We start from the raw sequence: 27,012 nt of genomic DNA on the forward strand, positions 1-27,012 counted from the left end.
ACTTTAGCGATGCAAATGAAAACTGTTGTTTGATAGCTTTAGCTAATAGCTGTCCATAATCACAGAGAGCTGTGACATGTTTCCCCTGTCAGTGGTGTGAAATATGGATTAATTTCATGGCGCCTACTTCTCCAGCCTGTGGTTTGGCTTTGCCGGTTACTTAGCGAGACAATCAGCTGATAAGTAACGTTAATTGGCAAAAAAAACGTAACGTTAGTAGTTCTTCTCCAGCCTCTGTTATGGCTTTGTTACGTGGACAGAAATGTGCCCTTACCTTCCTGAGACAAGCAGCTAATGAATATTATTAGTAATGAAACGGTAACAACAGGGAAGCTCAGCTCAGCAGCTAAACTTTTTACACATTTTACTGCCCTGGTGGAAAACATGTACTTCTTTTTACTGCTAACAGTGATATATAACAAGACCGTGTGCCTATCAAGTGACCAATAAAAAATACTTTCCAAATTTGCATTAAATAAACTTATTGGATATTGCTTCGCCACTGTGCACACAAATGTGTAATTTTTACTTTCACATGCTAAATGCCCATCAAATACGTTGCGCTGTCTTACCACAAGCTGAAATTATGGCTGTCAGTACTACTTAGTGTTTCTGTTGTATTTCAAAATATTGAAAAAATGTTTTAGGTAATTTTTGCAGATCTAATTAAGCAAATTGAGAGGATCCTCACCAGCCAATGCCTTTGTAAACTTCATGTATTATGTGGTTTATAATGGACTGTGTTGCCGAAACAGTGAGGCTTACATTGTCCTGGTATCTGTCAGTGGTCATACTTGATGCACTAGATGTGACAGTGTTTGAGAATGTCTTCATTTACTTTGGTATGTTTACATTTACATTTACATTTATTCACTTCGCTGACGCTTTTATCCAAAGCGATTTACAATTGCTAATTATGTCAGAGGTTGCACGGCTCTGGAGCAACTTGCTCAGGGATACAATGATAGATCCCAAGATGTAAAATAATATATTACAGGAGTATGAGACATCATGTAGCACTTCATTTGTTCATATGTCTGTTGTTTATTAATGAAAAAGTAACAATAATATTCAAAAAAACATTTGGTTTTACATAATTTATATAATTTCTTAATATATCTAAAAGAAACCTAATTTCTTTACTGGCAATCTCTTTTATCTCATAGATGACTTCTATGTCCTGTCTCAGGGACCGTAGCTATACTGCTCGCTTGGGTAGGGGAGGGGGGGTACAATTCGCAACCCTTACCACTAGATGTCACTAGAACTTATACACTGAACCTTTAACCCTTTGTGCTATTGGAACCACATCTGGTAGACATGTATATATGATGTGACAATGAAATTTGGTGCCATTTGGCCAATAGGTGGTGCTGTGCAGAGCTTTTAGCGCAGGCGGGGATTATGCTGCTCCGCTCAGCAACAGCGAGAGCTGGGTAAGCTCTGAGAATCTAGCAGGATCTGTGCCATTGTCTTTTTGTTTACGTGTAATTAATGCTGTACGTCAGGGGTTGGCAAATAAGTGGGACATGGGCCAATTTTTTGGGCTACTGTTGGGTATCAGGTCCACCTGGCGCGAACCTATTTTTTTTTCCCTTCTTCAACAAATTACCTATGAAGAGACATGCGACTGGCCCACATCCATCAACCTATGGATGCTTATTTTTATTTCCCCAGGACCTCCTGGCAGAGGAAATTCCTGCGATTGGCATTCAGGGGAATCCAATCTCACATCCTGACGGCTTATTTGTGTTTCAAGCACGCCACAGACTATTTTGAATGTCTTTCAGAATTTTTCAAAGTAAAAGCTTTCAATTCAACACAAAACAAAGAATTGTTGCGCTTTTATTTTCTAGGCACAAAATATTTTTCAAAATCTTCCCCTTTAAACGGGCACTGCACTAGTCAAACTATAAAGGAAGGAATCTCTGTTTGTTTGTATGTATGTGTGAATAACTGTCCGCATATCTCCACAACAGTTCATCCAATTGACTTCAAACTTGGTGGGTGTATTGCTGAGGAAGTCTGTTGGACGAGTGGTTCCCGAGAACACTGCAGGCAGACAACGCTGCAAGCAGCATTACCAGGAGCCAAGCAAGCGGCCTGTCGCCCATGCCCCGAAAAGGCACTTCCATAGTGAGTATATATTTTGGGTTATTTAAGCACTTTGTCTTGTCTTGTCTTTCTGAAGAAGTCCCTTTGATGAGCGATGAAACGTCTTATATTATCTTCAACCAAGTCCAGTTGCCCTTGACTTTAACCTTCTTTGGATAAATATGACCTGGATTACTGAGAATCTTCACAGACATACATAAGACTTAAGTTATTTAAGTTTCTTGTTTTATCAGCGAGCTCCATTGCTGGTGAAGACATTTTTCAATCTTTTTTTTCAATGCAACTGCTTATGCAAATAAAACCACAGGCCAGTGTTCTGATTACTATCCAATGGTGCAAGCTGCAAAAATGTACAACAAATTAATTATGTGAATTAAAAACGCCCACTTACACTGTCTGGAATGTAAAACACTATATGGACCACAATCAGGTATACAAACGTATAAATCATCTTAACACATTTGACTACAAAACAGTTTTTGAGAAAATGAGTATTACCTTTTTGAAATGCCAATGAAATTCCGGAGACTTAGATGGAAATTAATCATTGCAATATGCACAATATGGCCAACAGAAATAATCCTATAAACACCAATGTTGTCTTACCCAAGGCCAGCATACTCAAAGTTATTGACGAGCAGCAGTTTGACAATGTTAGATATTTAGAGACTTGTTTTGCACTTTAATAAACTTTACAAACTACTGTGATGTTAAGATGCTTGCAATGCCTGACATCAACACAGCACAAAAGGCCATAAACCTGTGGCATGCAAAATGTTAACTTTTCATACTCTTCCATGTTAGGTAGGATCTTGTTAACCTCCTTGTCATTGTAGTGCTTATTATGGGATTCTGCTATCCAAAGTGTTATACCTAACATATATGAAAATTCCAGGCTTTCTCCTCTAAAGATGTTCATAATTTACTCAGAATCGAACAGTCAAATACACAAGGATCAAAAGTTAAGGAACAGTTGTTTCCATTTAATAGTATGGTTTAACATGCAAATGAGTGAGGTCAGCACTCTGTGTTTGAGTTCCAGAAACGAAGCTCGGAGAGAGCCAGTAGAATGCATGAAACCTGCTCTGGTGTGTTGAAAGAAGCATTAAAAGGGCAGAATCCATTAAAATGCCAAACACATGCTCTAGACTGACCAAGGGAGACACCTGATCTGGAACTTAAAATTGCTCACATGCATCTAATCGCACCAGTCCAAAATATGCTATCAAAAAAATCAGCTCATTGGATGTAGCAGAGTCCTGCCATGTTCAGGTTTTGATTCCTACTGGGCCACTAAAGTATTAAAGAAACAGATTCTTGCATGTCTACTAAATTGAGTTTTGTTTTTCCTTTTTTATTAAGTAGGCAAGTATTTATAGGCAGTATTATTTATCAGGCCATTCAACCCTGATGTTCAAATTATGTCATGCAAATAGAACTGTGAAACTGCAGTAGTAATGTGGCCTTATCTCTGACAGATGCTTCTTTCTGAGAGTCCCTGCTGTTTACAGCAACCATAGACCTTTACTGAAAAGGTGTGGATAACCCAGTCAAATACCAGACTCAAAAAACAGAATAGGAATGCTCAATGAGCCATGTCATCTTTCTCAGATTTAAATGCAAAATTCATCATTTTAAAGATGTGAATTCATCTTCTCCAAGTGTGACAAGACAAGCCCCCTCTCACATCCATAAATGATGATTCTCCCAGCTGTGTCACATTTACAACTGACATGTCCTTACGGTAGATTTCAATACAAACTGTACTATTGCTTCTAATATCAGTATTTTTTACTATTACTTTTGAACACTACCTTTTGAATTTCTTACCTGAAAGGCCACTGATGACAGACAGGAGGAGAAATGGTTTCCATGGTGACCCCATACTTGTTGAAGAGGGTCCCTTCTGCAAGAATGTTAGCAGGTCTGGTTCTTCATTAAAGCTGTGCCTACAAACAGATAAAGAAATCATCCATTGGTGGGAGGAACTACAGTACCTCTGGTTTTCACACACATTCAGGAGCACACTGCAGATCTCAACAACTGTCAATACATATCGCCGTGCTAATCTCAATAAATGACACATCTGCAATTTGGATCAATAAAAGATGTATGTTAAGGATACCACCAGTCCACTATTTCATATAAAACAGGTTAGACTTTTTCTTGTGACCTCACTTTTTTACCTCTGAATGGTGTTAAAAAAAGAAGCTTGTGAAGTCAACAGAGCCTGTGTATTCTTTGTAATTCTTACAACATACTTGTATGTGGTACAAAAGCATTATTACCATTGAAAACGTAATTTCTAAATATTTAACATAGGCCAACTCAAAATCACCGAAGACGCTGATGCAGTTGACGGCACAAATAACTGAATGTCTGTCAACGCACCTGCCACTACAGGTGGATTTAGGGAACTACAATATGATGTATTTCAATAGTCAATCATTTGTTTTGTTTTTTAACATAGAAATCTCAACAACTGTCAATTCAGATAGTGACCACTATTTTTTTTATATTTAATTAAGCACATTTCAAGGTTGTAATTTCAATAGTTTGCTCATCTATTACTGACATCATATCAACTTCCAAAGCTGTTAGTTGTTTTTTGTAATGTTCAAATGTTTTTATTAAAGAAGCGCATGTTGAAAGGTTACAAGTTGTGGTGTTTTTAATGTGGTATCGAATTAGGTATCGAGAATTGTGGAATTTCACTGGTATTTGTATTGACTACTGAATTTCTGGTATTGTGACATTGTTACTCCCTCAAATCAAAATGTATTTTTTAAAAGTTTGTGATTAGTTTAACCTGTGGTGGGATTTGTTTCACCAGAGAGTAATTGTTATTGTCGCTATGTTTACCTACATTTTAATAAACTTTGCACACTGAATTAGAATACTGGATAAACTTCTTTTCACCTGCAAACGAGGAGCTTCACTGGGAGCAAATGATACATATGAGGGTCATCTAGCATCTAGCTTTGAACCAACAAGAAACATTTCAACAATACTGAAAAAAATGACAAATGCTACGGTAAAATCAATTCAGAGCAAAATGCAAACATGTCATAATATTGAGGTTTTCAGGATATTTTACTGATATAATCTTCAATAGTGCCTTTATATGTTTAGCATAAACGCCTGACCACAGTAAAAAACACAAATACTAAAAAACGTATGTGGAAAACACTGCACCTGTACGTATGGATGCAATTCTATTTGCAAACGATGCTAATGGAATACATTTCTCATGTGTTGGCCTACAGTATAAAGAGAATAAGATCTGCCGACCATATTATCCTCCCTCAGTGCCATTCATCGCCACACAAAAGGCAGCACTCCATTTATCTGATATTTTCTCTTTGTCAACATGTTTGAATGTATGCTTCCTCTCTTTGTTTGTCTGTTCCTTCTCTTATCTCACTAACTGGTTCTCTCATCTTCATTTAGATCATTAATGTAGTGGCACAGAGCTCTGCTGAGGGTTGAGGGAAGCATGTCCAGATCCAGCAGGAGTTGTCTCACATTCATCATTTATGCCTCCTTGTCTTTGCCTCACCTCATTTGCTGCCTATCCTCCCAGAATGCACCAGCAGTAGTACTAGTGGGTTGAACAATTACTGACTTAGCAATTACGCTATCTGTTATTTTGAGACAGAATAAAAAGAATAACAGAAAAGAAAGAATTAAATACCTGAATGTCTGCTGTCTAGACTGCTGTCTGCACTGGTTGGTGACAACTGCTCTCCTTTTTGGAAAAAGGTTCTCACCCTCCTTCACCTCACTTTGACCTTATTTGCATCTCACTTGCTTACAGCAGCATAAAAATAGAACATACCATAGCAGTGTGATAGAACATCAGCAGAAGCCCACAGCATACATTAGAACACACACCGCAGGAGAGAAAGCCTTCTTTTCAGCACTTTACTTTATTCTTGACTGCATAGGTCAGCTTGTTGTTATACAAACCCCTGGGTACGTGTTGGACTGAACAACTTCTACATCAGCCACCAATTGGAACTGGGGTCAGAAACACATCTCTTCCTACAGAATTCCACCAGCGGCTCCTCTGTTTTTATCATCTTTTGCCTGCAGTGTGCTTTAACTGAACAGAAGACAATGTTCTTCCAAGAAAATTGTCCTAAAACTCATCAAATTCTGCACATTTGTTTGGATCATTTTGGAAATGAAAAAACCAATACTAATCTCTGGTAATCCCAAAAATCAAGTAGTCACATATCATCTGAAAAAAGGCAAAAGGCAAAATTTCAAGCATTTGTACAATTTAGCAACAGTCCTCAAGTGCCACACCCATCCTCAATGTCCTACAAATTAACTATGTCACTCACAGCTGATTAACAATTATATTGCTCACCTGTCAAAATTGGAATCAATTAATCTTGATAAATTAAAGTTACAAAGGTACAAAATAAAGAGTACTGCAGCTGCATCAGTTGAATGTGTCATGATGATGTAAATAGAACATACATTATTATGAAAATACTAATTCTTTAGTTACCTGTTACTTACAGTAACTGGGTTTTGAGATGTGAATCTGTTTTGTGTGCTGTCAAGTATTTATCATTCTGAGAGGGTCCCATCTCAGGGTCCCTTATCAAATAAAGTTGGTCTGCACTCAGACAAAGTTCACCCTACTTGACTGCTCAGTGTCTCACAGAACTCTGCCAGGCATTTCATTTGTGACTTAGCTTTCACTTTTCAGTCAATCTTGTACTAACAAATGGTAGGCCCATTTTAATTCACAGGAGACAAACCTACACAAATCCTAAAGGCTTTAGAGCATGAAGAATTAGGTGGAAATACCTGCCAATGAAACAATAAAAATAAATGACAGGAAATGAGTCATGCAAAGCATAAACATAACACATAACAAATCCGCCAATTAAATAGACACAATTACTAATTTGAATATCCTCTATAAGATATCATGTGGCCACTCTTCTACCCTTTTCACTAATGCTCACAGACTTTCATGCAGACTACTGAAAATGGTCCAGCAGATATGCACTCTTTTTCCCTAAAAGAGGAATCTGTCCTGTTTGGTAATTCATAGAGAAGTCTACAAAAACAGCACCAGAACCTTTCACTACTCCATAGTAGCCTGCAATTTTCTAGATGCATGTGATATAATGTACATTAGGGGGCTGGATTCTGCCACACTTCTGTCCAGGCGGCCACAGACCAGCCAGATGGTTATTAATGAGGTAGTGCGCAGGGTGAAACAAGGTGCACTGACAGTTCTGAATGCAATGCCTCTCCTTGGTCACATGGCCGTGTTTCCACCATAGACAGGGCTTGTTACACATCAAACAAATGCAGATATGGTTTGTCAGGTTGAGGCTCGACATACTAAGTCACAAACACTGCCTTCTAACATTACCCCAGTAGCTGTATGCTAGTCAGCCACGTGTAGTATTAGTATTGAGTAATTTCAAGACAATACGAGACAAAGACATAATAATGTGCTTCTGACAGTCTTGTATGAATCATCTGTTCACTTACACTGCAGTGTGAGCCTCTACTATGTATTTTTACTGTTGTAGTATGTGCACTGCTATTTTGTGTATTATTATGGAAATTCACCAACTTGTTATGGCAGAACAGATCCCATGAAGTATGATCATATATTACATTTTAACTTAATAAAAAAATAAATGATATATAAAAATACATGAAGTAAATAAAATGATAAAATAAGGGGCAACATGGTTTTAGCTTTTGGTTCTTTTCCAGTGATTAAATGAAAACACTTACACTCACCGCGTAATTTGTGCTAATAACAATAATAAGCGGTAGAGGTAGTGGTGAATACAGTAGTGGTAACTGTAGTCATAGCATAGTTCTAGTAGCATCTGTAATGGTACCAATAGCAGCAGCACACCTCACTACCAGTTGAAGAAGCAAATATCTACCTTCTCCTCAGTAATAATTTGAATATAACATCCTAAAAATATGTGTAAGTGGTAGTGAGTGAATGACACTTCACTGTTCTCTATGATACTTGTCTCTGCTGCACTTGATTTGTGGATATTGTGACATGAACACTTGAAGACATGGGTGTATATTACAGTTATTTTGTACAAGACAAATACGAGAATTTGTATTTGCTTCACTACAGTAGAAATAAAATACATTGTAATGCAATAAATAATTGAAATTTTACAGCAAATTAAGCATACAGTATTAAACAATAAGATAAATTAGCCTTTACTCTATCTAAGTGCATATGGAAGAAAGTAAACACAAAAGCACCACATGCCAATGCAACAGAGTTCATTTAAAGAGCCACCCGCAAGCATCCCTTGACCTACTTCAAACGCTTCATTTTATGACACTTGGACCTGGACAATACAGGTCTCTCTATCCCCTTCCACACATACACGTTAACCTGTAAATGTTAAGGCAATTGTACATGCCATCATTTTCAAGCAAAAGTTGAAGTGGATTTTCCCTGTCAACTCCAGACCTGGTAAGACTTGTGCAACTCTTCAACCATGGCTGTATAGTGAACAAAAAGCAGAAACATTTCAGCCTAAAGCACATAAGGTTATGGCAGTCTTTGTTATATAGTAACTGCTTCCTGATAGGGAGCTTGATGTGATGTCACAAATATATTCTATTTTAAATGGTCGCAAAAGTCACAATTACAAGTTATTACTGCAGGTAAATAATTTTGTATAATTAGAAGTAGTTCTAATACTATATAAAAATAATATGAATAATTCTTAATATTTCTTATATTTATTTAAGGGTGGGGGGTTATCGTTGTTACTCATATTGTACAAACCTTGGAGTCTGACCTTAAATGAAAGTGGCCTAAATTAAACAACAAGCACAATATTTTAGGAAACATATACATCTCAGTCATCTGTTTTACTCTCTAGTGGAGACTGAGATTTCTCAGAAAAAAATAGAATTTGTATTATAATATAATACAATTATGGTAACTTTTGCACACACTTTTTCAAAGTAGTTAAAAAATGACAGAAAACATTACTTGGAGATATTTTTGTTTTTAAGCCTATACGAGCTACTAAGCTCTTTAGAATGAGACTTACACAGACTGGAGGTTTTAATCCGAGTGCAAGGGGATGAAGTCAAAACATGATAAAACGGGGATTACTCTCACCACAGTTTCACTCCTTTGACCAAAACAAGCCCTTTGCTAATAGGACATCTTTTCTAGATTAGCCTTTAGCTAAGGCATGTTAAAGTCATAGCACACTTAAAAACTACTAAGTGGACCAGGTGCAGGAGAGGGTAATGGTGAATGTTCAAGAGGTAGGGCTTTTGATTGGATTTGACCAATTTCAGTCCCTGAAAATCCCTGGACTGGCAGAGAAAGTATCGGTGATGTTAACATTGTTAATGAGTGACTTCCATTGAGGTCTCCTCTCCCTCAGCAAATACCACAGAGCACTTTAACTCCATTTGTGCCAATGCTAGTGGCAACAGTAAAACTCCACTTATACAGGGGAACTACTACTGTAAGTAGCTGCGCAAACATAAAAAATGAACTGCTGAAAAAGAACATCTGTACTAGATTTAAAAATACAATTAAAGCTATAGTATACAATGTTTTGCTTTGAGGCAGATATTGTATCATTCGTTCTAATCAACCCCCTCAGTTGGTCAGGTTCCCACTTATTGTCACCCATCTTGATGAGCTGTCTTCTTAGAAATGGCATGTAGCCTGGGGGTGAGGTAAACAGAATCTATAAAGCCATCAAAGGTGTTGTAGAAGCAGTTGGTGAATGCAGCCAACGCAGCCAATCTGCAAGCAATGTCAATGTTCACCTTGTTTTATAATTGGTCCTGTCTGCTGCACACACACACATTCTGCTCTGTTGTGTCTTATCATTGTTCCCTAAGCTGTGGCCAAAAGACTCCTTGACTGTGCCAATATCAGAAACACACCACCAGAAAATGAATAGCTACCAAAATCATTGAAAAAACAAATTCTTAAAACTGCATTGGGACCAGATGAACCTGTGGGAGTTCTGAATTAATGCAAACCTCTACTGTCCAGCATTAAATTCTGAAAGCAAAATCAAAAGACAGTTTCCTGCAACTGCCTTGTACTGTACACTAAGCAGTGTAATGGGACTCATTCAATGTTTAAAGTCTTGTTTAGTTATGTTCTTTGAGTAAATACAGAATAAAATAAAATAAAATTAGAGTAATAATAGTATAACAATAATATAACAAGTGGAAACTGACTGTGTTACAGTTGTACAGCAATGCACAGTAAACATTGTACAGCAAAAAGTACAAATTTAAAATGGTAGATTTTTATATATAAAGACACATAAATAAGATGCTTTAAGTTCCACTCCTGAAGACTATATGATTGGCTGCCCCACCCTGATTGGTTGCATCTGTCCTTAGTTATCAGTATTCTTCCTTAGTGTATTTAGTCAGTGTGGTCTCTTGTCTCATGGCCAGTACGTCATGTCCCATGTGTCAAGCGTTCCAGCCTTTTCCCTAGTGTTTGTTTTCAGACATTTCTGTTTTCCATGGACCTTCCTTTGCCTGCCTTTTAAATTTTGCCTACTCCCTGTTGGATTTGTTTGCACAACTACCTTTTCTGTTTTTGACCTGTTTCTCCCTGACCCTAACGTAAGCCTTCTGTACATTGATTTTTTTGCTAATAAATCATTGTTCTGCACCAGCTCTGCGTCTGCAGTCTGCATTTGGGTCCTATTCGTCATATTCCTGCTTCCCTGCTTGCACAAACCATGACAAAAGCAAGTTGTCAACAAACAGGGCTCAATGTTAAACATTTTTGCAACTGGCCCCACCGGGCCAGAATTTACTAAATGGACATCATGCTGTTTTGAAGAAGACTTGGAACTAGCGACTGAGGCCATAAACCCATTAGGAAAGTGTTTATTGTGGTAATAAATCCGATGAGAAGTAGGGTCATTTTAACATTATTTCTAATGGAACCGGACTTCTTTTTGCAACCAGCGGACTCGCCCCCTGCTGTCCGTTGGAGAGCGTTAGAGGTTTAAGTTCGGTCTGCATGTTTCACTTTCAGACCCAGAGGTTGCCACTTGATTAAGATTAGAGAATAACAATTGACAACCACTTGTCACGTCATTACAACTCTGGATTGGATAACGGGGCACGCGATGAGCTGCAAAACAAATGCAGGTTGCTGAGTTTGTAATGTGATTTTTTGGTTTTCGTTTTTTTAATACTAATGTTTTTGCACTGGCCTGATCAGGTCAGTGAGTTGCTAATTCAACAGTCCCAACGTTAGTTTTCACTGGCCCCGGGCCATCAGGCCACCATTATTGTCGAGCCCTGTTAAGTGTAACATGAAGCACATATTCACTTATTTTCCTGCTTGGCTGCTATGGCTCAAATATAATGATATGTCGGTAGATAACAATGAAATGCTACCCCACACCTGCACATATATGTCCCATTTAGAAGAAAATAAATTTAACCAGCGTCGTTGAAAAAGGAGTCGGCTGTTCACTTTCTCAATGAGTACATTTAGTTTTAAGCCTGTTGTTCACTAGACAAAATTATCATCCCTGTTAAAATGATAGTTAAGGTGACTTACAGATGCACCTAGCTAAGCAAGCCAACTAGCTCCAAACACAAAGCTCCACCGCCTCGTCCAATTATGGTCACTTCCAGGCACTTCCTGGTTGCAAAAAATCAACATGGCAGCGCCCTATCGGCCAAACTCGAGGCTTCAAAACAGCAGTCCACAAACCAACAGGTGACGTCACGATGACTACGTCCGCTTCTTATATACAGTCTATGGCACATATACACAACCAAAAATGCGAGAGAGAGAGCAAGAGTGATGACGTAAACGTGCTTGGGCTTGGACTGTTCCCAGCAAGGGAGTGGGGAGGGGACAATCGTGCTTGGGCACGGTCCAAGGCAACCAGGCAACCAGGCCTAGTGTGAGACTAACTGAACATCCATGTGTGTAGTGGCTGTGTGTGCATGTGTGTGTGCGTGTGTAGACTGAGTGTGTGTGAATCACACTCAGTCAGCGACCAGGTAGAAACTTGCATTGTCAGATTAAAGTCCCTTCTTCACTTAGAAACATAATACACACTCATTTTAATTTTTAGGGGATCTACAGGAGCCATGACATTCACCAACCAAAAAACATTTAAACATGAATGCGTGCTCCTAAATGATGTTTTATTTATGGATTATAACAGACCATTGCCGATTAAGCGGAAATCACAAAAAAGTTTGAATTATTCAGATTTAATTTACTGACCACTGAAAGTGACACAACACCTTTCATACACGTTATTTGTGTAATATTGAGTTCCACATGATAATAATCTGAATATGAAAAGCAGAGAGTCAGACTGTAGTGACAATGTCATCTACAGACAAATCCTAAAGCCGCTTCATTGTGAATAATGACACAACTCCTGGGACACTATGACAGCACCCATGGTGATTTCACTGGGACACGTGGACATTTTCAGAATCCCAGCTGAAAGCCCTACATTCAAATAAAACTAATTTGGATGTAATATTTAAAACAAAAATCCTCTGGGCCCACATCATCGTTCATTAATTCAGTCACACTGGATCAGTTCCAAAAAAGGTCACCTGATAACAAGTCTTGATGCTCAGATTTACAGCTTCAGGAGTGTAATTGTAGACACTGAATTTGCTGTCTAAAATAATGCGAATAGCATAATGTAAGTTCTCTTTTGAGTGAAATATCTCTTCAAGAATGTTTTTAGTAACATCTCTAAAAGTATTCTTTGTAAGTGGTATCAAATAGTGCTTTTCAACAATCATTTACACCCTATTCAATCTACGTTACATTGATGAGAAAGATATGATGGCATCTTGAAAGTCTAACAAGAGCAACATGAATGTTTCTGATCAGTGTGTTATTGTCTTTGATGAGGTTTACAGGCATGCAATCTAATGTATGAATAGTGGCTATCAGCATTTGCAAAAGAGACATCTTATTATTTGAAGCCTTCTAGTTATTCACAACAATTTTCCATTTAGTGTGATGCCAGGCCGTACCCAAAGACAGTATATCACTGGACGAATTCACCCTGCAGATTTGAATGGAGAGCATTGAAGCAAGTTTTGGACCAATAAAATATTACTACAGCGCTACTTCCTGTTGATAACAGCGTCTACTGCGCATGATCGCACATCATAACTGTGGTTTCATGACGTAAAGCAACTGCAGAAAGACCGTAATTCTGGTAGCTGTATAGCTGCACCAACAAAAAGTCTCATGACTTTTGTGTGTTGAGTGTGTTTGTCTGACTCATCACTGATTAATCAGCCCGATGCTCACCCTCCAAACACCAATGGCCGAATAGTTGTTTTAGATTCACAGAGAGTTTATAATCTAAGCAATATGGTTCCATCCCTCATGTGCAAGGGATGTCACAGAGTTTTGACGTAATTTTTGGGCATACATGGAACCGTCCATGCAGGCTTTGGTCGGCTTCACTATTCCAACTGTGGCTTTCTCCCTTGGCCGAACCCTTGTAAGATGTCTGTGAAGATTCTTAGTCATCCAGGTCAAAGTTATCCACGGAAGGTTAAAATCAAGTATAGTTACCCCTTGTAACGATATTCAAGCCAACTCCACAGCTTATGTCTATTAAAATAGGGTCACTGATGGTTATCCAAATGGGTAATGAAAATCTAATTGGGGCAAACACTTATTTAATTATTTGGTCTTTAGGAAATGTAATAAGCATCAGTGCTATGTCCTAAAGCCTGAGTGAGCTGCTTTCTATTGGTGTATTCATGGATCTGCTCACTGCTACTTTTGATGCCTAACTGCCCATTCAGCTGGAAAGAATGTCTAGAAGATTATGCCAAATCATGCCCGAAAAACCCCAAGTGTAAGCTGGACGATTGCTGCTACTGTCTGTACCAGAAACAATTAAGGTTATTGTTTGATAGCCTTGCAATAAGTCATCACAACAAGAAAACCACAAAACTTTAGCCCTGAAAAATGTTACTCACACACCCTCAGACTATTTAGTGTGTATTAGTACAAATCCACCATCATCTCCCACACAGGAACAAAAGAAACAACTTTGTTCTGCCCACGCTTCACTGGTACACATTCACAGAGAATGGCTCATGCAGATAAAAAACTAAATGAGATTGTCACACAATACATGAGGGATTCCTGGGGATGGGTGCATATTTTCTAAATCTGGCCTCATACCTGACATTCAACTGACTGTTACAGTTGAGGCAAACGATGTGTGAATGCCCAGAAACAGTCTCCTATTTATTATTTGAACAGTTTATCTGTCTCTATCTCCTTCGTCACAAGCGACATCCTAGAAACTACTGACCCGATTTTGACAAAACTTGGCTGAGTGATGTGTCTTATTCTGAAGAATCAGCATTTCACACAATTAGAGTGATTTGCCAAAGGGGCCTCACAGCAAATAAGTGAAATCATATCTCCAGTCTTGTTTGACAAACCAGAGATGCAAATCCTCGTGACAAATTTCCCCATATTGACACATGATTTTAGAAACAAAGTGGATGTTGCCATTATTGCTGGGTGACAGCATTTTTTGGTCAACAAAGCAGCTCCATGTTGTATGTTAGAAGGACATCACAGATTCAAGTCATGATAATTTGATTCCTTTGCAATGCTACTGTGCCATTCGATCAGAGGTCTAACTGAATTCATCAACAGATATTTAACTTCTTAAATGATCACAGATGAAAACCTCCTGCCACCTTCAATAGATTTTTTTTAAAGGCACATGATTAATACACTGTGATAAAGCAGTGTAGACAAAGCCTTTCTTTCTCTACAGTTTCCTATGCTGACTTCAGTAGGTCTCCCAACACTCAGTTATCTCTGTACGTTTTGTTCATACTTTCTACCACCTACCATAGCTGTCTTGAATCTCTTGCTGACACTTTTCACCCCTCAATGGTTTTAATTGTCCTGATGACCTCAATCAAAAGACAATTACCAAAGGGAAGAGCAGCACAGGCAATTATTGTCTTCACCACGAGAAAGTGCACACCTGAATGGAGCTAGCACCTTTCACAGTGGTAAAATTACATGTGCAGCCGGTGATGGCTGTCGTGATGAAGAAGTGAGCATGAAATATGTGCCTGAAATGCTTACATGTCCTTAGAGAAGAGTGAATATGCAAAGGCACTGACACTTCAAAGTCCAATGACCAATGACCAACGGTCTAAAGTGGCACACCTACATTAAGTTATGTGAAGGAATTCAGGGCAAACAGAGATGAGTTGGAAAATAGGTTAAGACGGAATGCAAGAATACAGACATTTTTTACTTTGCCTTAATATTACTATCCTATTAGGTAACTGAAACTAATTCTCTCAGAATTTAGACATTCTCTGGAACTTTGCTCGCAGTCTGCCAATTATTGATTGTGCAGATTGTCATTGCAGTAAAAATGAGGCATATTCGATAAACCTATCATCATGAAATGCATTGTCTGACATTGTTAAAATCCATCATTGTTTCAAGAATCAATGCAGGGATGCACACCTAGGCTGGTGAAATGACTGGACTGAGGGAGGAGTAATCCACAAAAGTGTTTATCATCTCTGCAGCTGCTGGGGATCATGGAAGAGCAAACTGCTATTTCACGCCTTTATGAAGAGATGGACAAATCCATGTCACAAAGAAACAAAAAAATTCAATCTTTTTTTAAATGGCTAATATATTTGAGACTATGCAAAGTTGAACTTAACACAATGGCATAGTAGGTTATAATATCAAAATGCATCATAATAGAATAATGTCCTAAAATGAACAGTTGAATCAACATAAATCACGCAAGAACTGCATCCCTGCTGATTTTCAAAATGTCACTTTTAAATGTCACCTGTCTTGTCATCATACCAGTACATTCACACAGTCATCTTTACCATTTACTCTTTTCAGACCACACACATTTTATGCAACTATCCAAACACATGGTATCCTAAAAAACAAACAAGTGATTTATTCTTAACAACGCACCCTATCAGAGCAACATTACTCATGCCTCACTTTCAAATAATGTGCAACATTATTTTCTTGAAATAACTACTGTAGGCTGTTGAATTCACTGCATTGGCCACCTAGGGAATTACACTGACTGGAGGAAAGAGGTGGTTGCCAGGGGAGCACACACCATCATGAAGCCTGTTAAAGGTTGAAAAATGCCATAAAAATTTTGTATCTACCTATTTCACCATTGCCCATAAATCCAGGTCTTGTCTTCAAAATGTAACGAAAGTAAGTAGGAGAACATGTCTTTCATGTTTTTCCCCATATATATTATATTTATATATACATACTGTAAAAACATCAGCAAATGTTTGCCTACAGTGCCATGATCCTCGAATATTCATGATCCAAACTACTGGCGACTGTAAACGAGTAATAACAAGTTTGGGTGTACACAACGTATCCACAATGAAAGTGCATGTGAGGTCAAGACTATAGCGGCAATATTAGCATTATTAATAATACTATGAGTTGCAGTCAGCAGTATGCCAACTTTTTAGATACCACTCCCATACCACTGTAACAAGTAAAAAGCTTATTTCAAAATACATTATAACGCTTGGACAGTTTTTATGTCATCACAGTCAGTTTAATATTCTTTGTCAATTTACATCTTTCCAGCACATTTTTAGTTTACATTATAATGCTCTTGATTTAAAATGTGATATATATAAAAAAGTAAATGGATCCAGCCTTTATCTCTACTCAAAGTGCATTTACAAAAAAATATCCTGAAACCGATCAATAAGCCTTAGATGAAAAGTTTCTTTGGAATTCACTGTGGCTGAGTCATGCTGGTACACCCAACCCACTCCATTTTGTTGTGGCAGGGCAATATTGTGCGTTTTCCTCAGTTATCTCCGCTTTAAAAGCAAACACTAGATAACAACACTCCCACCAAATTATCAGGGCCTGCTCTGTTATTACAGAGATTTGCCATTTAAGTTGAAATCTTTGCTGCTATAGTTTAAAATTCAACCAACTGGTCAGCATTCAAGGAAACAAATTGAAAAATAACTACTTGTTTTATGCATGATATACAGTAAATCGAGGACACAAACCAGTTAGTAACATCTCTACCATAGAATTTTGTATGCAAAATTGTGTGTTGTCTCTTTTACTAAGAAACCATCTTTCATCAAGCCTAAATAGTATAGACACCAGTTTGCACAGCGCACACCAGATATCCACCATGAATTTCATTTTTTAATTAGCCAACTTACACAATTAAAGCTAATTACTAACACTAAGCTGTCTGGACCAGTATTTCAATGAATGCCAGTTTTGAATCACATTAATCAAAATGAAAACTTATAAACTAAATAATTAACCACAATAGTGCTTAAAATATCTATAAGGTCTATAGCCACAAAAGAAGCCCAGTGAGAGTGGCACAAGAGGAAAGGCCATGTTGTTACACAAATCATTTTCTCCAAGGAGCAAGACAGAAGCAGAAGGTGGACATGAGAGGAAAGCGGCGGCTGTAAACCTGGACAGAAACAACTGCCCGGTCTTTTAAAGTAGTAATAGTAGTACTGCTCATAAGGAGGTCATAAAAAATGTGTTGCCATAAATACAGAAGTCTAACTGATCTATGGTTTATTCTGATAACTAATCAATCTTTGCAAGCATCAAGTAAAAACTAAAATATGTGAGCCAGGAGAACAAGAACAGAAAACTGTGGCACAGACGTTAAACTGGTAAAAGGAATGGATAGACAGTCTTAAGAGTCAGCAAGCCACAAGCATGAGTCTATCACAAGTGGCCGTCTTTCTTTTGATCGTGGATGACAGTTTATTTTACTTAACTTTTAGATTCCCATCTGTGACACTGCACAAAACAGATTGTAGAGCAGCCACTGCACTGGAATACGTTCAGTGCTGTGAATGACAGGCATTTACCTCCAGCAACAGCCTGAGTACCCACACCTGAGCTTAATAAAGAACCCAACTTTATCTGGTTGATTGGATCAAATGAGCAGCTGGTGATTTGTTGGGATGTGTTTTACTATTTTGTTTAAATTTTAGTCCTTCTCTATTATATTAGGTTGCTCTTAGATTTTTCATGATTTTAAATTTTAATTAATTAACATTATTGACTTCTGTTATTAATTGGCCCTTAATTTGATTTTGATTGTTTACCATCCCTTTTTGATATCAGACCTGCATCTTTCTTACCAGTATTAGATCAACCTTATCAATCACTGTGTTTAAAACAACCTTTTTATCCCATTATAGGAGCAGGTTTAACCTTTCTTAATCTAACTGAAAGATTTGAAAACATTCTCCATTTGCTTGTTTTCTAAAAATCTTGAGTTAAGTGGAAGATGTTCCTAAGGGGTGTGCACCACTCGCTCTTCTATTGTTTGTTATTTACGAGTGCTGTCTCCCACTTCTCAAAGCGGTGCATCTTTCCTAAGGGATCTTAGAACATGTGTGTTTACTAGTTTCAGAAAGACAAACACAAGGCTCCTCTTCTGTCTATCTTTCTGTTTTAATTCCAGTGGTAGTATAATCTGATAAAACTCTTGTTTCAGTGCAAAAACACAGTATATCGAAATATCTGAAACAGATTCAAGTTATAATGTTGTGCCATTCTTTCTCTGGTTTACAATGAAGCATGTAAACAAAAAATCATTCTATTTAGAAGACTACATGTAAATATTTTTGTAGGCATTGTGGATCTGATTGATTACATAAACAGCAGCCAAGTACCCACAGTCACTGGTGCAAGTGGTGTATCCCGGCAGTGGAATAATTACATCTATACCACATCAGGGCCCTGTTTCAGAAAGCAAGATTTGTGAAAACTCTAAGTATTAGATGAGGGAAACTCTGGGTTTTCAGTTTCAGAGACTGAGATCAGATAAACTCTGTATCAGTAACCCCGGCAACTTAACGCTGTGAACCTAACCTCCTCGGGAAGAGGTTTACTTCAACAAACGCTGAGTTTCTCTCTGACTCCTCCCGAGCCTGAAGCGGCTTTCTGGCAGTTCCTCATTCATACTGTCAATATCAAAGCACATATAGAAGGAACTCAATTACGTCTTTATAAACATTGATATCCCGGTTAGATAGGCTATAGAGTATATAGTTTTTTTACCCGAACATGATCTTGAACATGACCGCTTTTTTGATCTATCTCACATCGATGTATGGACAGAGTTATCTTTGGACATCGTGGATTTATCCTCAGCACAGAATAAAATCTATAGGCTATACTGTCGTTCTTTAACACAGTGACTCTGCGGAGGCAGCTGTCAGGTTGGCAACAGTTGCACAAAAACACTTACCGTGAGCTACATTACTGTGGTAATCACTATTTAAACTAATCTGTATAAAACTGATCAATGAACAGTGATCTTTCATATTGTAGTCGCACAGATTGAACATTCCTATCGTAGTTATCATGTTGGATATGATCCAAATATTTCTGAGTGACTGTGGTGCAGCTGAAACAAATAAATGTAGTTTAAAAGTGAGTTTTTCATTACCTGCTGATAGTCTGAATGTGTTTTGACAGCATTTCAAAAAATACGAAATGAGCAAGATTTTATTAATGTAAAATAGATGTCTAAAACTTCACAGTCAGTTTGAACCTAGACACATTTTACATTGCAAAAAAAACAATCATTAGTAGGCTAGCCTACCGGGTCGGACTGTGGCTTTACAATCACAGGTCTATGAGTAGGGTATAGTCTAAAATGTCTAATCCATATTTTCATCTTCAGTTAGCTATTGCCACCGGCATTTTGTCGAGTCAGTTTACAGCTAAATAAATAGGCCTACAGCCTATTTCAAATTAATGTAATTGCCTATAGGAGAATTCCAGCACTTTTTCATTCATTAAGGAAATCCCAGTCTAGTAAATGATGAATGAGCAATGCTGTATAAAATGTAATATTGTTAACATATTGATCCTTCCTCCACTCCAGTGTTTTAGAGCCAATCATGGTCCACGTTGGCACACATTCATATTTCTAGCTCCACTCGATTAAAATGGAGGCTCTGCCTTTATTTACCCGTTGCCGTGGTGAATCATAGTATCGGAGCTCCATTGATGATAGCTTTTTTTCATCCCCATGCACGCGCTTCCATCAGGTTCAACATACTCAGAGTTGACTGAACTAATTCTGATCGGCTTTACTGAAACCGAAAACTATGAGTTTCACATTTCAGGCTCAATCAAATCGGAGCTCAGGGTTACGCTCAGAGTTTGTTAAACGCAAAAAGTTCCCCAGGACATAGTTTTCATGGTAGTTAATAGCTTATTATTATTATAACTATATAGTACACCATTTGTATTGCAATATTATTTATTACCCTACTTTATCTAACTCTAAGTCTGACAGCCGATGAGATTTTTTTTACCCCTTTGAAAAAAAACCACACACACAACGCATCCTTTGGTGCTACTAAATAACAGAAGGAGCAGAAAATAGTTGTAAGAAAGACAGTGTGTGCAGAAACTAGCTGTTGGAGATAATGACTGGCCTACTGTGATGTTAGTTTGCCGTTAATAAAAAACTACAACATTAATGTTCTGTACCTGCATCACAGTAAAAAACAGACTCATTCCTCATCATTGCTCAACTCAATTAGGAGCTGTTCCAAGGTCAGCACACTTGTCTAGAAGGAAACAGCTCACGCAGCACAAGACTCAAAAAGAATAAACCTGTCTTCAACAAAACCATGTCAGATTAAATTTCAAGTTTAATTATTTATGTGTTATTCATAATAAGCATAGAAGTTGGTAATGGTGTTAATGTTGGTAATAATCTGACAATGGTTGGCCATAGGTAATCAGCAATAACCAATGGACAACTATCAGCTCAATGTGTTCTGGTCTAACCTACCCTTCTGTAAAAGTTCTGTTTTATTTCAAGTCTCCTATCAGATGAGGGGGGCAGCAGGTCATGCCATGTGGTGAATTTACTGGATCTAAAATGGCTTATGGGGCTACATCTTCCCATGCTCAAAAAAATGCTACGCCAAATTCGTAGATTATGGCAAATAGCCTGATATGAATTAGATTTCGCTTGATTGTTGTAATTAAATTTCTTTCTCACCACAAATGAAACACATTTACTGTACGACACCTAAGTCTACCAAAGACCACAACCCATAAAAACAGTTATTTTCAGACCTTAGATCATTTCTTTTCTTGGGGAATATATTTACATTTCTTTATTTAGCTAACACTTTTATCCAAAGCGACTGATAATTGCTATATATATATATATATATATATATATATATCTCAGAGGTCACATGCCTCTGGAGCCACTAGGGGTTAAGTGTCTTGCTCAGGGACACATTGGTGTAGATTCGAACCCGGGTCTCTCACACCAAAAGCATGTGTCTTATCCACTGTTCCATCACCACCCCCTATTATATATGAATTAATCAATTCATTCTGACTTTAAAACAATGACAAAACGTTGCTTTGCTCCAGGTAGTGGCTGGCACACACTAAATAACCCATCAACCCAAAAATATCCCTCTGTGATACCCCTCTGTGTTGACTAAGCTCTGCTTAATTTCATGAATATATGGTAGGTGAAGCACCATATAGATCACATTTACATAAAGACTATTCCAAGCACCAACTTTACATCCATACACATTGCACACACTGTACACAGTTTAGAAGAATCCTAAGGCTGGCTATCCTAGGCTGCTGCGCGCACACACAGTTTCAAGCACCTGAAGCTTAGCACTTGAATTTGTCGCTATTCACAGGAAACGACAGAACACAGGCTCTGTGCGTCACATAATTGTGCTTTAAATGAGCTCTGCTGAAAATTGAGATTTAATGAGTATGTGATCTGGCACATGAGGGGCCTGTCTCAAGGCTCATTGTTGGATCTTTACACCTCAGGTCAGCACAGTTAACACACCCACTTGTGCATGAATGTTATACTTTAACAAAAAAATTACTGGCTACTTAAACGGAATTAACCTCAATCCACAACTGAGGGAAGGTACCAATGATGTTTTATTCTGTATAGTATACATAATGGCACTGATGGTGCATCACTAACGGGATGTTTCAGGATGGATAACAATGGAAACAAAATGTTGTTGAAAGAATAATGTAATGGAAGACTGGTGAGATAAGATGTAAAACTCAATTGTAATGTCACAGACTACAAATGTTTTTAAAATCACAACTATGAGTGCCTTTTTGCCCAAGGTTGCTTTCTGGTAACAGCAAGTTAGAATAACAAATAAAATCTAAAATTATCACACAGCAACACTGTCAGGTATCTACTTGAGCCACATACATTTCAAACTGTATCAGCTGGAAATTACAGGTTGCTTCTCAGAGCTTTTCTCTCCTTGCAATATATCTGAACATGTCATGTTTTTTTTATTATACCTTTATTTTACCAGGCAAGTTAATTAAGAACAGTTTCTTATTTACAATAAAGACCTGGCAGGAGACAAAGGCCTTCTGTGGGAAAGGGTACTGGGATTAAATAAAATAACATAAACAATAGACAGAGGACGCAGGACAACAACACAGTCCCAACAACAAACCTTAAAACCAGGCACAAAGACACAAAGAGACCAGATGAGAAAATAATTAAAATACAGATAAAGAAACATTAGAACAGACTAGACATAAGATAATCTACAGAGAGAAGACAATACAAAAAATGGAACAACATGAAATCATGAAAACAATCTAGATAGTAGCAGAGCAACAAACAACACATAACATCACATGAAGCAATTATAGTTTTCTCTAAACGAGTTGGTGACAGTTTACCTCTCTGGGATCAGTGTATACTCAAGTTTATATATTTTTCAAATCCATAAAACATTCAAATAGCAGAGGTACAAACTGAGATATCTCATGATGACATAATGAAGGCAAAGTGAAAAAGTGAAAGCACAGATGGTCTTTCAGAAGTCCTCTTTAAAAGTCTTACCTTGATGGTACAAAGATGCTTTTAATTATAACTTAAATTCATGTTTTGAATTATGTTGATATGTGACTGAACACAGACAATTAAGGTAAGCAGCAGAGATGCACACTGACTGGCAGGCTGGCAAGAGGAAACCAACTATTAGATTTGTGGTGAAGTAAAGGTCGCATCTAACATAGCAATAATGTGACCTGATTTCTGCTGCACAAATCAAGGGGCACATGTTGCTATGGTAACTATAGTATGGCCCATAGAATTAAAGCTGGTAGTGAAGGTACTTTTGGAAAACCCTGCCTTTATCCTCTAAAAATTGCTTTCACGGAAATGTAATATTGTTGTTAGAGATATAGGCATTTTCAAAGTGTGGTCATTTTTTAAGAGTCACAGCTGAAAAGTAGAGTGCAACAACCACTGAAATGTAGCTGTAAGTTTCTATGCCACATGCTCACTCCCAGTGCAACTCCTTACAGTCCCATGGCACATTTGTGGCTGTGATATATAGATCTAATGAATTCTTAATTACTTTGAATGTGATTGCCACTGTCTGGCTCCACAGGTGATCATGTGCCTTCATCTCTACAGTGATGCTACCTGCTGGTTAACATTAGCAACTGAATTGGGGATTCCCATGTTTCATTATGTCTTTAATCCAGGATCATTATTTGTATTGAACAAATTGTTAAGGTAAATTGAATTGTGGTGCACCAATAAAAATAAGAAATGTGAGTAATGCAAATAGAAATTTATCCTAAATTCTAAGATTCAACGACGGGTTTTCGCTCATTCAAAATGCATTAGACCAAAACATTAGCCTGATAAGATTAGATGAATAGGCGACATTATCAACATGGCTTGAAAAATTTAACATTTCTTTTAGCTGTTTTGACAACATGAATTTGCCATTAAAAAAAAAAGCCATTGTTTTACCATTCTAATCCTTATTAATTAACATAAATGTTGAATAATCTATCAATTAAATAAATGTTCGTAACCTGAAACGTAGCGGCAATGCCACCAACAATGTTTACAAAATGCTTTTGTTCCTACTTTTTATGCAAATGAGATGTTGGATGTAAGGTGGCATATGTTACTATGTAAATTATAAAAGTCTTTAATTATACCTATATACCTTTATGTATTTGATAATAACCACTCAAAGCTGTCTGAATGTTAAAGAAGCAAATTGTGACTATCTTATCCTCTTATCATCATCCATATGTCCTTTTAAGAGAAACAATCATGTTGATTACAATTGTGGACCAATCACTGGTCATTGTATTGATTCACTTAAGCCTTAGTGAATGTCTATTGGCTGAAATAAAACCATGCACTTTAAGGTGTCCTATAGATGTAGCTGTAGTAGCCCTATGGAGATGCTCCTCTATGAGAGGGTGCACATTCATATGCATACAGTAACAAACTGGTTACTAAAGTCTTTTTTATATCATTATTCATATCATACTAATATAAACTGAAACTAATGGCTAACTGAATGATGAGAACAATTCAGTCAAATATCTAACTACAGATATGCTATGGGAAATGGCTGACAACTAATTATGCACAATTTGTATTAAATAAGACAAGAAATTAAAAAAGAGAATGGTCTTTTAAACCATTTGAGACCATTACATAAATGTTCTCCCTTTGAAACACAACTAATTAAACTAAGTAGATTCAGCAGATACATACTGGATGTGTCTGTTCCAGCCCACCATCCTCTTCTGTGCAGCAGATGTTTTAAGTAGCTGATTAATTACAAACCTCCAGTTGTTGACCAATTGGAAGCTGCTTATCAAAGGCTCAGATGAGAATTCAGCAAGTCAGCTGAATAATTGTACAGCTGCATTGTTAAGTCAATGTTTTAAAACATTTTAAAAACATTTTGATAGTATAAGGCTGCATTTCGATATTTCCATTTACATATCTGCTAACAATATTGTTCTGTCATCCCTTGCTGTCACATCTTTCATTAATCTCCCATTCTATGAACTATTACATTTATTGATCAACCAGACTGCTGGAAAATGGGACAAGTATCAGTAGCCTCTCACCCGTTGCGCACAGGTTGCTTAGCTTATTGTTTTAATAAGAGCTAATCAATTTGACATACATTACAAGGAAGGTTGAACTTTGACTTGTTTATTAAAATGTTAATGTGTAAAATTATGTCAATCATAGAAACGCCAACACTGCACAAACCAATGTTACTATCTCTTTTGTAATATTATAACATTCTTTTTATTTTCAAGAACAGTTGCTAAATCGCTGCAGCCATAATGCTACCCACACCATGCTGACAGCTGATCTCACAAAATTGTGTAAAACCAAACGTCCACATACACCACACAAAAGAAGCTTTGAATAAAAGCGTTATATAGCAGCTTTCTTTCCTTTATTTTGTGTAAAATGCATCAGTGCTTCTGTCTTATCCCAGTGCCTAATGAAGCTTCACATCATCCTAATATCTCGAGGACATTTTACCGGTATTAAGTCATACATTTCTTAAAGCATGCGTTCTGTATACTACTGTATTCCTGTAGAATATGATGCATTTTTCTATTTCATATTGCCAGTTCACATACAAGTTGGTGATTCACTTTGTGTATAGTTCATGTATCAGATCAAGGTTTCCATCAGAAAATTGGCAGAAAACATGAAATCACTCAACATCAGTCACTATCCATTCATATGAGAACCGTTATGTCATAGCATTAAGAACGATATAGAGAAAAGTATTCTACAGCTACCTCACTTGGGTAGAATAAATCCAGTGCTTGTCACGAGACAATGAACAAGGAGCTACTGCACAAGCACAGCTAAGCAGGGCAGCCCTGTTAGTTGTATTCTGACAGATACCTCCATACACATTTCATCTCTCGGGAGAAAGGAGGCATGAGAGTGGAACATAGCAACTCATCATGAGCCTGCAGGATGCATGGCTTAGTACTGTAAGAAAGGTGACCCTAAAACACTCCTGCTTTTCTTTTAATGTACAGCATTGCTGCCTTTTCAAAAATGTCCACTGGGTGAAGATGCCCTGTGATGTGTACCACTAGTTAGTGAACACTAAGAAGGCCTTAACTAAAAAACATCTGAGGAGAATACTTTGTTCTCAAAGACCTGGCATTAAACTCTAAATGTGTACGGTATTTAAATAAAAAAAAGTTTTGAAAAGCATCTTAACCGTTTGTCACATGAGCCAAACAAAATCTATCTTACAAAAAAGGAAGGAACATATAACAGAAAATCTGTGTTATGGCAGGGAAAAATGAAAATCTCCCAAAAAAATCTGTATGATAAAACAACACAGGATTTAAGATCCAATTAATTATTGAAAACATAATCAGCAAGGCTGTTGAATGTTATTTGTTTTAGGACATGCTTTTACAAGAAGCTGAGAAACAATGTCACATTAATGAGCTAGCAAACATGATTGTTAACCTACAGTGCCTGAAAACAGTTTCATTAGGGTTAAAGATCAAAATGTAAAAAGGTAATTCTACATAATTAGGTATAATAACAAATTTTATATGAAAATTCATTGATCTCTCGATGTGCCTTTGATTTCTGTCGACACTGTTGATGCTTGCCCAGAGTTAGTCTCAATGTCTTTGGAGGTTTAACTTATTAAGATAGCACAGAAATAGAGAAAGACTTGTAAAGACAGGTTTGGGCTCCAATGAATTTTAAGCCTCAACTGATTCTTTAGGGGATCAATGTCCTGTCTGAAGTAATAAGAAACAGACATAAATGTAGAGAACAAAGGAGACTGAAAGAGAAATGCTCTCTTATGCTATTTTACTGAATAGACTGACTGGTAATAGATTAGGGGACAAGAACATACTGCTACCACAAGCTCAACTAAAGAGTATGCATGCATGGACTTTGCACGTATCCCCTTTTA

At 37.4% G+C, this 27,012-nt stretch overlaps 1 protein-coding gene across 7 annotated transcripts in view; it reads right to left on the reverse strand.

The window, feature by feature from the left end:
- The window catches only part of cntn5 (contactin 5), a 118,378-nt gene that overhangs the window by 86,526 nt on the left and 4,840 nt on the right, over positions 1-27,012 (reverse strand). For 6 of the 7 annotated variants that reach the window (XM_046074226.1, XM_046074231.1, XM_046074230.1 and 3 more), the window contains exon 2: positions 3,946-4,064. In XM_046074226.1, coding sequence (XP_045930182.1) covers positions 3,946-4,000 — 55 coding nt within the window. In that variant the 5' untranslated portion in view covers positions 4,001-4,064. Of the gene's footprint in view, positions 1-3,945; positions 4,065-17,979; positions 18,115-27,012 lie in introns of those variants that run through there. The other variant, XM_046074225.1, reaches the window with a different exon arrangement.

This window comes from Micropterus dolomieu, linkage group LG17 (assembly GCF_021292245.1).
Source record: "Micropterus dolomieu isolate WLL.071019.BEF.003 ecotype Adirondacks linkage group LG17, ASM2129224v1, whole genome shotgun sequence".
Taxonomy (NCBI): Eukaryota; Metazoa; Chordata; class Actinopteri; order Centrarchiformes; family Centrarchidae; genus Micropterus; species Micropterus dolomieu.